At 38.8% G+C, this 12,449-nt stretch overlaps 2 protein-coding genes across 2 annotated transcripts; both read left to right on the top strand.

The window, feature by feature from the left end:
* Positions 1-3,326: 3,326 nt before the first annotated feature.
* Positions 3,327-4,644, top strand: LOC122057487 (ATP synthase delta chain, chloroplastic-like). Its single transcript, XM_042619603.1, has one exon. The coding sequence runs from the start codon at positions 3,679-3,681 to the stop codon at positions 4,378-4,380; it is 702 nt and encodes a 233-aa protein (XP_042475537.1). The 5' UTR covers positions 3,327-3,678; the 3' UTR covers positions 4,381-4,644.
* Positions 4,645-11,673: 7,029 nt separating this feature from the next.
* On the top strand, positions 11,674-12,435 carry LOC122058230 (putative gamma-glutamylcyclotransferase At3g02910). The gene has a single exon (XM_042620812.1). The coding sequence runs from the start codon at positions 11,817-11,819 to the stop codon at positions 12,378-12,380; it is 564 nt and encodes a 187-aa protein (XP_042476746.1). The 5' UTR covers positions 11,674-11,816; the 3' UTR covers positions 12,381-12,435.
* Positions 12,436-12,449: the final 14 nt, after the last annotated feature.

The raw sequence follows: 12,449 nt of genomic DNA, 5'->3' as shown, positions 1-12,449 counted from the left end.
CTCTCTCGGTACTCTCCGCCTCTTTTTCTCTTGATCTCTCTCTATCTCATACCCCCATCTTCTTCTTTCTATGAGAAGAAAAGAAAACAAGAAGCATTCGGTTTTTTCTCTCTGTTCTTCTCTTTCATCCTGATGTTGTGAAACCAGAAGCTTCAAGGAGGAGATCGACAGAGGCGTGGTAGTGTTCTTGGTGTCTAGGGAAGCAGGGAAGGTGATAGTTCTCTCTGTATTTTTCATTGCCAGTTGAGGTGAGAGTGTATTTGTTCATGTGATTCCACCTTGTTATTTGGTGAGATATTTTGTTATCCATGAGTAGGGTTTTACTCTTGATGTTTATTGGTAGCCTCCAGTACATCTAGAGAGAACTATATAACCCCATTATTTACATAGTGGAAGTTTTATCTTGACTAGGTCCCGTGGTTTTTACCTTTCTCATTGAAAGGGTTTTCCACGTTAAAAATTGGTGTCTCCTATTGTGGTTTGGCTTGATCGATTTTATCTCTATTACTTGTTCTCTGTATATTGTTGTGGTATTGCATCTCTATTGTTGTACACAGGTAGTGGGAAATCAGGTTTGTTTTTTTCCCAACATAGGTTTGGGTGATCTTGCCGAACTTTGTAAAGAGAATCCTTGCAACGGCGGCATCGGCAATCAGTGGGATGAGATGAGAGCCGCTATGGTTGTGGTGATTATAGTATTGGGAGGATCAGGCAGCGGCAGCGGTGGCGGTGGTGGTGTGACGGTTAGTGAGAACAATAGCCACACCAAGGGAGGCGGAGGGGTATAATAGTCATTTTAACTCTTTATTTAACAGTGGCTGTTGGTAAGGGGTCTGAGTCTAATTTGGTGAAACAGATGGGGTGTTCTTATAATAGTGGCATTCTCCAGGGGGTGGCGCTGTAAATTACCCTTAAAAATGACTTTATTTTGTTTTATCTTTTGTTCTACTGATCCACTAATACAGTATCGACCAAGAATTGGGATCAGTAAAGGTCAATATCCATCCATTCTAATCTAATCGATTTTAACCAATTCAGTCCAATTCTTAAACCATGATCGATATTGATGGATCTATTGATACTCATGCCAATATTTGGCTGATATTGGATTAGTGAAATGACACGGACAAATGGTATTATTATTATCAAAATACAACCAAATATGTATATCATATTTTAAAAGCAAAACCGTCTTACATGGCTGATCCATATCTATTCCATACATGGATTTAGTTCTCAGTATCGATGCCAGTATCGGTCACTACTGATATCGATCCGGAGAGGATCGGTGGGTATCGGTTAATTTTGCCCCTTGCTTTTTAGAAAAATATATTTTTTACTGTTTTACCTCAAAACGATATAGGTAACCGATCTAGATCAGTCAAGGATTGGGGATCGATCTCAATTGATATCCTTATAATATGGCCGATACGATACCGATACTTGAAACCATGATTCCATATGAATAATCTCTTTTGTAGATTTATTTTTGACTTTTTTTTTTGGAAAATTATGCCTCTCCATAGTTTGCCGGGATCCAATGGTTTGAAGGAATTATGGTCCCTCCCCTCCCCTTGCATTGAGTGTGTTAGTATGCCGTTAGTTTTACATAGTAAAAGAACATTTTGCCCTTTACTAAAAAACCAATTCAATAAGATAGGACCTCTCTCTCTCTCTCTCTCTCTCTCTCTCTCTTAACCTGAATATTATCTGGGACTCAGGGAAGCCCCTAGATTTTATTAAATAAGAGAAACAAAATAATAAATAAACAAAGGGGGGGCGTAACCCGCCTTACCCCAACCCATGAGATGCAAAACATTTTGACATGCGCACAACCCAATAGAAAGACCTTCAAACGAGGAAAGATTATATTTTAAAGATTGACAATCTCACTTTATGCTCCCAAGTGTGTAACTAATATTAGATGGGAGAGAATTATCACCATGAAAAATCGAATTTATACAAGATTCACATGCAAAGTTAGCTAACCAATCCGCTATGCAATTGTTTTCCCAAAAAGAAAAGGGCAAATGAGCTCTGAGGGAATCGCATAGTTTGATTACTTCCTGAAACCAATACCAACAGTTTCACAAGGTACATGATCTTTGAGAAACAAGTCTCACAATAAGGAGGAGTTAGAATTAATATAAAAGTTGGAAAGACCCAAATCCTTACACAATACCAAACCATCTCTAAAGGCTTTCATCTCCGCCACTAAATTTATGCACACTCCATAAAAATTAGAAAAAGCTGCCAGAACATTTCCATTATTGTTTCTAATAATGCCTCTCCCCGTCACTAATACCCGGATTCTCCTTACTTGCACCATCCACATTCAGTTTAACACAATAAAAGAGAAAGTAAATAGGACTTCGAGCTTCAAGATAAGATCTCTCTCTCTCTCTCTCTCTCTCTCTCAAAATTTGGGGGCTTTGTCGCTAATGGTGAATGTTTAACTGCTTCATCAGTAAAACACAATATTTCAAGCTAGCTTCAAACACTCCCATCTTCGATAACTCGCGGATCAATTTTTTTCCGGCTTTGTTGAGGGTTTTTGCAAAATCATCACCTCACCCATACACTATCATTGTCTAGTTGCAGAATGGAGAATCATCACCTAAGAACTCCATCGGCAGATTCACTGTCGATCTCGATAGAGTAGTAAAACTACCACCACCTGGGTACCCATACGACATTGTTGGCGAATAAACAGACCAGATTGGAGGAAAAAAAAAAAACAAGAGAGAAGTTATGGGTTTATGGGTACAGGAAAGAATTCGCAGAGATTGAATCTAACAGAGAAGAACATCGAAATTGTGGAGCGAACAACAATTAAAAGTTGATCACGGGAAGAGTGGAGAAGTTATAAAGGGAGATTTTGCAATTTTGTGCTTTCTCCTACGCTCTGATGATGATGAAATTGGTGGGGAAGAAGATGATCCTGAAAGGGAGGGGAATGAGGGAGATCGTGCACCATGACATCCTTTGGCTCCACATCTGGGATTTTGCTTCTCGCGCTACGATCAGAGAAAATCGGATCGGATCTGAACAAGACAGGTTTTGCCTGTTTTCTACAAGATGGATCAATCTAATGTCAGGAAACAGAGTAACTCTTATGCGCAGGCATTCAAGAGACACGAAGTGGCGAAGGGCGTTTCAAGGATGAGAAGGGGAAGGTGGAGGCATGGAGGGCTGCTCTCACAGAAGCTGCCAATTTGTCAGGGTGGGGTCAAATAATCGCTGCAAATGGGCAAGTCTTAATAATCAAATCCTCCTCTCAGTTCTTGTGGTTAGTTGTCCTCTATATGGCTAGAATCAGATCTTGGATTGGTTACGAGTCCTTGTTGTAGAATCTGGCGGAGAGCGATGGTGGAATGAGGAGAGGTGCGGCCATGGATCTCCTGCTTGAGTACCCCAACACTATCAACACTCTCGATGAGTATATATAGGTAGAAGACGAGATTCAGTCCTATTTGCATTGTTTTTGGAAGAGCATATAGGCAAATTATGTTTATATAAGGGCATATTCGGCATTAGAAGTTATATGAGGTGAAGTCATTTTTGAGTGGCTGAAATCTTTCTATATCCCTTTCTTGCACTAGATATCAAAGCCAACAAACTACATGACCAAAGCTCCTTCAAGATAAGACACAGTAGTACTCTTCAAGGTCTTCCTCCATGGATACCTTGCCGACCTCTGTCTCCACTCTCAAAGTCTCTGGTCTTAACTCCACAACCCCTCGTGAATTCCATCTCTTCAAACCTCCTCACATCTCTAACCTTGCTACTTCACAATCCCATCTCTTAACCAGAAAACCCAATTCAATTTCTAACAAGCCCACCTCTTCCTTGAGCTTCAATAAGGACCAATCTTCTCCATTCCTCTCTTCCTCTCAATCCTCATCACCCAAATTCCCATCACAAGTAGTTCATCGAAACGCCGCGAGTGGCTATGCAGCTGCTCTTTTAGATGTAGCCCGCTGCAACAACACTCTCGAAGCCCTTGAAAGAGATGTCCAAAGGTTCTCAAGGTTGCTTCGAGATGACGATCTCCGATCAGCCTTGACCAATCCATTCATGGATGATAAGATGAAAGGTGAATTAATGGTGAAACAAGTAACTGAAAAGGGGAGGTTTCAGAAGCATTTGGTGATGTGGATTAAGATGATGGTTGATAAGAATAAGGTGGGGATGGTAGGTGAGGTGTTGGAGGAATTTGAGAGGATTTATGATGAACTCAGTGGGACTCATGTGGCTTTGGTTTCTTCTACAAGGAAGATGGAGGAGGATCAGTTGGTTGGGATTGCTAAAAGGGTGCAAAAACTGAGTGGATCAATGAAAGTGAAGGTGAGACATTTGATTGCTCAGAGCTTACCCTAGCTCCATCCATTGCTGTGTAACAGGTTTTCTTCACTAGCGGTCCCAGGAATATATTGCACTTCCAAGTCTGTGTATGTAAGCCTTCTGTACTTCCCCCGAATCCACTTGGCATCTTTTCTTTATGTGTGAATTTTCAAAGAGAGTGTGGGCTGCGTGTCCTCTGGGTTTTAGACCAAAATCTCTATCTTGTTCATCTATTCAATCTCTTGTATTATATTTATTCTCCTCAAACAATATTTTATATAGAAGACAAGTGCTTGCTCAGTTTGTTGGTGACTCTGGTAATATTTTTTCTCTCTTTTTGGTAGACATGGTAACAAATCTTTTTTTTTTTTTTGGTAGAATCTGATTGTACTGGAGATTGAGGAAAATAATCCTCCTTATGATAGGGCTGGTATCCTCCACGATTGGAAATTGCAGGATAGATGATGAAGATATAACATTTGTTTATAATAGCTTTGAAAAATGAAAAAACTTTTCCTAAACGGACGACGGTTCATCCACCAATCTAGGATTCAGAAATGCCCTCCCAATGCCCACATGCATCTCAAGCCACTCATTGAATGGATTCCCATTTAAGGTAGGCGTAGGTAAAAAATTCTTACCAAAACTAGTTACCTGATTTTGGTATTACATTATCATCAAGTTCCCTTTCTTCTAGCCATAAATGTTCATCTTCAACCTATTGATTTTACGGACTGAATTAGTACGTACAGCTATCCATGGTTCAGTCTGCTGTTTAAGCCGATTAAACAAAGGTTTGGCATCATTTGCTAAGAACTCAGCAATATAATTTAGGCTACCCAAAAACCTTTAGAGTTGAGTCTTGTCTGTTATTTCATCAGGAAATTTATCAGCAAACTGAATAGCTCGTTCTATGGGAATGATGGATCCAAAAGAGATGTAGTGTCCCAAGAATCGAACATTGGTTTGAAATAAATTTATTTTCTTTGCAGAAACAACAAGTCCTGCTTGTCGAATAACAGAAAAGAAGAGATTTAAATGTTTCCAGTGTTGAGAAATGTCCTGAGAATATATAAGAATATCATCAATATACACAATTATAAACTGTGAATATTGATTGAAAATTTGATTCATAATATTTTGAAATTCAGATGGAGCATTTTTAAGACCAAAAGGCATAACATTCCATTCGTATTGGCCAAATGGGACAACGAAAGCTGTCTTATACCTATCGTTCTCTGCTATCTGAATTTTTCAGTATCCGAAGTCCATATCAAACTTAGAAAATACGCGAGAGGCGTATAATCGATTGAAAAGATCTCTCTTATTAGGGATAGGATACCGAATCCACTTAAGAACCTTATTTAAAGGTTTATAGTTTATAACAAGTCTGGGTGCACCTCTTTCAATCTCAGCATTTTTATTTACATAAATGCAGTGCAGGTCCAGGGAGACTTACTTGGTCTAATAAGACCTTTAGTAAGAAGTTTAGAGATTTCCTTCTGATAAGTTTCCCTTAAAAGATCAGGCATTTGAGTTGCCCGAGCTTTAATAGGAATCTAATTTTTGAAAAAGGTGTCTTCATATGGAAGAGTAACAATATGAGTTTTCCTAGACCAGAATGCAGTTGGAATGTCTAGACAAACTTCCTTTTCAAGTTGAGCTTGAAAGTTTTTCACTCGAACTTGAAAGGTAGGGTCATTAATTTTTTGTTGTATGCTCTTTTGTTGAATTTCAGATGATAAAGAGCATATGAACTTTTCTTTGGACTGAACTTGAGCCCGGATTTCATTCACTATATGAACCTTGGGAGGTTCGATGAAATGAAAGGTGATAGGGTGATTTTGAATCACCGAATGAAGACCGACGGTGTCAATTTGTAATGGATACAGCTGGGATAAAAATGGAGTACCAAGTAGTACAAACTGAGAAAGTCCTTTTACCATTATAAAATGAGTCTTCAGGCAGTATCCATTAGTATAGATAGAAGCAGAGGGGAGTTTATATCCGACCTGCATTCTGTATTCATCAGCAGTAACCAATTTTTGAGCAATCTTCTCAAAGTATTTAGAAGGTTCAAGTCCTTCATTAATACAATTTATATCTACGCCTGAATCAATTAAGGCGATAGTTTTTAGGCTAAACTCATGATTAACCACGATGTCAATCATTACATGCCATTAATGAGTTTGAACCTATTGGATTGTTAAGATTTGAGCATCATCAGAAGAAACTATAGCAGGAGTCGTAGAGGTATTAGCTACTATATTTTGGGTTGCTAGTAGATCCTTGAAGGAAACTTCTTCGTTAGAATCTTGCTCAATAACCTATTGAACATTGTAAAGTTCAAGAATTTGAATTATTTGTTTAAGATCTTGAACTTTAGTTTTAACTTCGTTGAAGTCCTTATGAAGTTCCTGAATAGTAGGTTCTCGGGTAAGAGAAGCAGCTTTAACCCAATTGATTATAGTTTTAAAACTGTAATCATGAATTGTAGGTTTAGTAGGAACTGGGCTAGGCCTAGTGTTATCCTTAACTAAGGTGATATACTCATGTAAGAGTTGACCCTTAGTTGTAGGATCATTGACTTGGTTAATGGTTTTTAAGAGGAATGATTCTTCGGAGGAGAGAACCATTAAACTATTTTCCTTTAGCATAGCCTGAAAAGGATCACAACTACAATGGGGAGTCTGAGATTTAGACTCAGAAAAATCACTATCGAACTTAAGTTGAGCAACATCTTGATCTGAATTAGACTCGGAGTCTGGCTCAGGGTCAGAAGAGCTATATAGCAAGATTTTTTCATTAATTTCTAAAGCATTGATTCTAGCTTTAGTTTGACAGTTATTCTTATAATGTTCTACTTTTTCACATTTATAACAAACAGGAGGTTTATTAGGAAAAGTATTTTGAGGACGAGATTTTGAAAAGTGTTTCTTGAAAAAGAGCTTAGGTTTGGTTTTATAGTGTTTAGCCTGATATTTAGGCTTAGAAAACTTAGAGAGTTTTCGATGAGTTTTCTTGAAGCTTGAAAGATGAACCTTTTCAGACCCAAATTGTTCACAGAAATCCTCAAGTTCTCAAAATCCAGCTTGTCTTTCTTTAGACAATTGTTTTTGAGTTTAAGGTCTGTGCAGAGTTGAAGACTTTCATTGCATATTTCAACATCTAATTCCCTGTAAGTGTATTGCTTGAAGGGAATAGTGCCATTATGCTTTGCTTTAAGTCTGTACCTTACCTTTTGAGCAAATAAAGGAGGCAGATCAGAGATGAACTTTTCTTTCCATATGGAATTGTTACAGTCCTCTCTAGAAAAGACTTTAGCAAAAAATACGTCTCTATACCATCTATAATGAGATAGTGTAGGACAACGAAGATTCATAAGTTGTTCTCTTGTTCGATCAACTAGAATTTCAACTAGTCCAACAAAATGAAGAGTTATAGTGTAGACCAAAGTATTTACCGCATCTTCTTGGTCGACATAAACAGTTCGTTGAGCAAAATTACCATCAACTAGTTGTTCAGTAAGTTGTTGTGGAATACGGGTCATATCATTTATAATTTGTTGTCTAACTTCTTCAGACAGATAGAAATCCCACCAACCACGGAGTTGGCCAGAAAATCCTGTTGCTATCATTTTAGCAACATCAGAATTAGATGAATGATTTAGTTTTGCCACTATAGCATACATAAGCATCTATTTCAAAAGATTAATGATTTGATATTCAGATAAACCATCAATATTCCACTCAAAAATAGTATTATTATCAATTGAAAAATTGGCAGGGTCGCCTTCTACTTCAAATTGAAGGTCAACAGAAAAAGGTCGAGGGTAATAATAATTTGTTGGAGCTATAGGCATAACTTTTGGAGCTTCCTCATAACTTGATTAAGTTGAGGAAGAAACTCAGGAACTGCTGCCTGTTGAGGTAGCATAGACTGAAATTCTCTTTCTACCATTTCAATTTCTGAGTCAGAAGGTTCGGCAAGAGAAAGAGTTAGGGCCTGACTGTCTTCGAATTTTCCTTTAGATACCTGGATCTTTTGGAGTCGAGTAACAATCTCATCAAGAATGTTAGACTCAGTTTTCTCAATTTTCTTTTTTGGGATATCTAAGGTTGGGGGAGGTTTAAATAAGACAGATTGGTTGCTTCTTGGATGAGAAGTAGACTCTTTTGGAGTGCTTCTAGGTTGAGAAGTAAAAGTTGGCCAGATATGCTCACTTTTAGCTTGAGAAGTAGACGGAGTAGAGGCTTTTAATGAGTCTACTATCGTCTCAATACGATCAGTTTGGTTTTCAATTGACTGAAGACAGATTAATAAAGTTACTTTATTCAACAACTTGACTAAAATGAAATTCAATTACTTTTAAGGTTTGAAATGGAGGATGAACAAATTCAATTTCTATTCATTTACTTAAAGTTGTTCATTTACTTTTGCTTAACTAGTTGACCCGAAAAAAGATTAGGCATGTTTGGAGAGAGATTAATAAACCGGCTGATTTCTTAACAACCTTGGATACTGGTGATGGAGAGGTTACATTAATCCCGTCTGAATTTCATTAGGACTTGTTGGATTTTGTGAAGGAAGACAAGAAATGTACGGTCTATTTCAGATGTAATTAGTGGTTTCCTTTGCTTTTTGTTTGTCGGGATATGTCCCGGCTTGTTTGGGGCCTTCATCCTCTGCTTGTCTAAGCGTAGCTGGCAGGGGTTGACTTATTCTGTATTTTCGTTTTCTTTTTCCTCAATACAACATATATACCTAATATATATATATATATATATATATAATGATGAATACTGAGAAGGAAAAAGAAAACTCATTTTTGGAGAAGTGATTTCTTTTAGTGATGCTAAGAATGGAATTGCCATGGAGAAATTCAGTTTGGACTCCCAAAATCCCAGTTGCCCAGATTTGTTTGGTAAAGGGACAAGAGAGAAATAAGTGCCAATCTGATTCACTCATAAGATGACAGAAGGAGCGTTTTGGTCTCCAAGTCAAAGAAGCGTTGGGGATTTTCTTTTGTTTTGAACTCCGCCATTAAGAAATTTCTATAGGAAGTATTTAATTTTGGAATACCTTTTTGGGTTTCCATATGTGAGACCTGATCACTGATTCAGACATAGAGTGAGAGCATCTTTGAGAGTGAAGGAAATTGGCAACAGATTTCGTAGTTAACACACCATTCTTGGATGCATGACAGATAATAGCATCCTCAAATTTCATTGGAAGATATTTTCTTTTTGATAGAAGGTTAAGTATCTAGTTGGCTCCGTTAGAGAAGCTTATCTAGTCGGTGAAAAAATCTTTCAGATGGCGTCGCCCAAATTTCGTGAATGCCTCTACTCATATATATTTTTCAATCCAAATAAACTGGCACTAGAGTTTAAAATTCAGGATAGAAAAGTACAAATAGTGGCCGAAATAACATAGGCATGCTATATGCATGGACATTTACATCATGATACATGGGAGAATATACAATTGAATTTGAGTATGAAATTAGGAGTCGTCATATTATTTTGTCATGTAATAGTATTAGATGGGCCATTAAGATAAGCATAATATACGTGGCTTGGATTCATTTAGAGGAAGTGGGAAAATGGAATCACCCAATTCAAATTAGAATTGCCCTGGCCTAATCCAAATTCCTACAACCCTAGTTTGACTAGCTAATTATCCTTGTTTGAAATCCAAATCATGATTCGTAACCTCATATTAGTATCGATGAATTCTCTTGTATTGGATCGGTATTGGTCGAGATTGATCCTGAGTCTTGACCGATCAAACACGGATACATTGGTTAAAAAAAAAAAAAATCAAAAAAGAAAATAATGGTGTTATAGTAAAAAGATACTCACTAATGGTAGCACGCCTCATAGACCCAATAGAACAAAGTGAGTTCATGCCTGGTAGGCCTTGGCACGATGCAAGTCCATCAATCTGGGTGCGGCTGAGCTACATTTCCGATCAAGGACTGCTATCTAGGTTGGACATGACACTACCGACCCACATCCGTGATTAAGCCAGCTACCAAGTGACCAAATTTTGCCCATGAATGAAGATCGGCGTGCATGAATGGGCAACCCATATCCGAACTACGGTTGAAGGTCTAGGCAAGACAATGTTTGAGCTATATCCAAACGGTCGGATTATAACCACATCCATAGACTTTAGTGGCCAACCATCAAATGCTCGGCAGAGGCGAGTCAATAACCGAGCTGCTTATCTAGAGTCACTCGATACTCGATATTTGCAGGGTCCCACATACATAACACATCAACCACAAGGTTATACACTCCTAATCCAACACAAAATCTCGAACCGAGGATCAAATCCATCCTAAACAGAAAAGGGCACCTATAAGGACTTCAATCTCTCCCTAGAAGGAAGGAGATCCCCCAAACCACGAGGGATATGAAGAACTCCCATAATTGGGATATGTCCTCAATTCACTCTCCCAGTATAACTCTTACTATATTTGGACTAATACTAGCACTACGAGAATTGTCAATTGGGGCTCTGTACTACTGCTATTCTTCAACTATAAATACCTAGGTAAGACCTCCTTCATGGGGATAGAGATTTTTCCATTCTTTACTAGAATTACTGTTTGCTGAGGGAGATGTAACTTAGGCATCAGAGAATCCCCTGCCGGATCAATCCAGTGCTCACTTTCTCATGTTGTTCCTCTATGCGACATGCAGGAAGCCTATGATGATTTCTCGCCGCAACAAAGAATAAATCTATTCGATCCAGATTGGTATTAGTCGAACCAATCCCAATCCAAGAACCGAGATTAAGAACCATGATCCAAATCGATGATCCCATGTCCTCGGGTTATGAGTTATTAAAACATGGACCCAAAGTCGGAAGTGACATTTTTCTTTTAAAGGAAGTGTTTCTTGTGGGGGAATGCAGTTTTTGTGTGCGAACATGACCAATGGAAGCGCACAAAAAAAAAAAAAAATCATTTTCCCTTTCATGGGGGCAAGCCAATCATATCAACCCCCATGTTGTCTAGTACAACAATCAGATCCTCTATAGTCGGGATTCATTGTATTTTGTCAAGCTGGTCACTCTCCAGCCATTCCTAGCCCTCGATCTAAATCCTTGCGCACAGGGGGCCATACTCCCCGACAAAACATTTTTCCAGTTATTTTTATTGTTTGTTTGGTACACCGTTTATTCAAGTTTCTTGTTTATAAATTTGGATTAAGGACCAACCCATGATCCATCCCAAACCTTTTTTTTTTTTTTGTTTCGGATCCGTCCCAAACCCAAAAGGCCAAAACCACCACACCCTCTCCCAAAATCGCTTAAAGCACTGTCACCGTGGACCCCACATCCCACATAATTCCTCCAATCTTATGTCATTCATTCACTGATCTCTTCCCCTTTCAAGAATTGAAACCAACCAATATCTTTAGGCTTCCACAAACAGATTTCAACAGAAGGAAGAAACGTCGATGGGCGCTGAAGAGAAGAACCGAACACTCATCTTCACCTACGGGACCCTCAAACGAGGCTTCCCAAACCACGGCCTAATCGAAGACCTGATCCCAACAGGTGATGCCATCTTTCTCGGCGTTTACCGAACCGTCGAGAGATACCCACTCGTCTGCGGCCCCTTTCGTGTCCCTTTCCTTATCAATCTCAGCGGCCATGGCGATCGAGTCCGGGGAGAGCTTTACGCAGTTACGGCAAAAGGGCTTGAAAGGATGGATGAGTTAGAAGGAATAAGTCGTGGGCACTACGAGAGGTTACCGATAGAGATTTCTCCGGACGAGGAAGCCGCTGCCAACGGCACTGACAAGAGAATTGCAGTGACGGGCGGAGTAGAGGCGTATTACGCCCATCGGAGCTATGGGGAGGAGCTGTGGCGGAGCAATGGAGAGAAAGGGTTTTGCAGATATTCCGAAAAAGTGGCGAGTGGGTATATTAGGAGGAGTGAGAGGCCTCAAAATGTTAGCTTTCTTGAACAGATTCAGTTGTTCTGTTCTTCTTCTCCTCGTGTAAATGTAACTGATTGAATTCTGTGATTGAGGATTATATAATTCATGAACAAATTACAAATGGGTTCTTAAATCTGTCTTTCTTTT

Source organism: Macadamia integrifolia, chromosome 12, assembly GCF_013358625.1.
Source record: "Macadamia integrifolia cultivar HAES 741 chromosome 12, SCU_Mint_v3, whole genome shotgun sequence".
NCBI classification, from domain to species: domain Eukaryota; kingdom Viridiplantae; phylum Streptophyta; class Magnoliopsida; order Proteales; family Proteaceae; genus Macadamia; species Macadamia integrifolia.
Note: the sequence above shows the minus strand (reverse complement) of the source record. Positions and strands in the feature narration are given on the sequence as shown.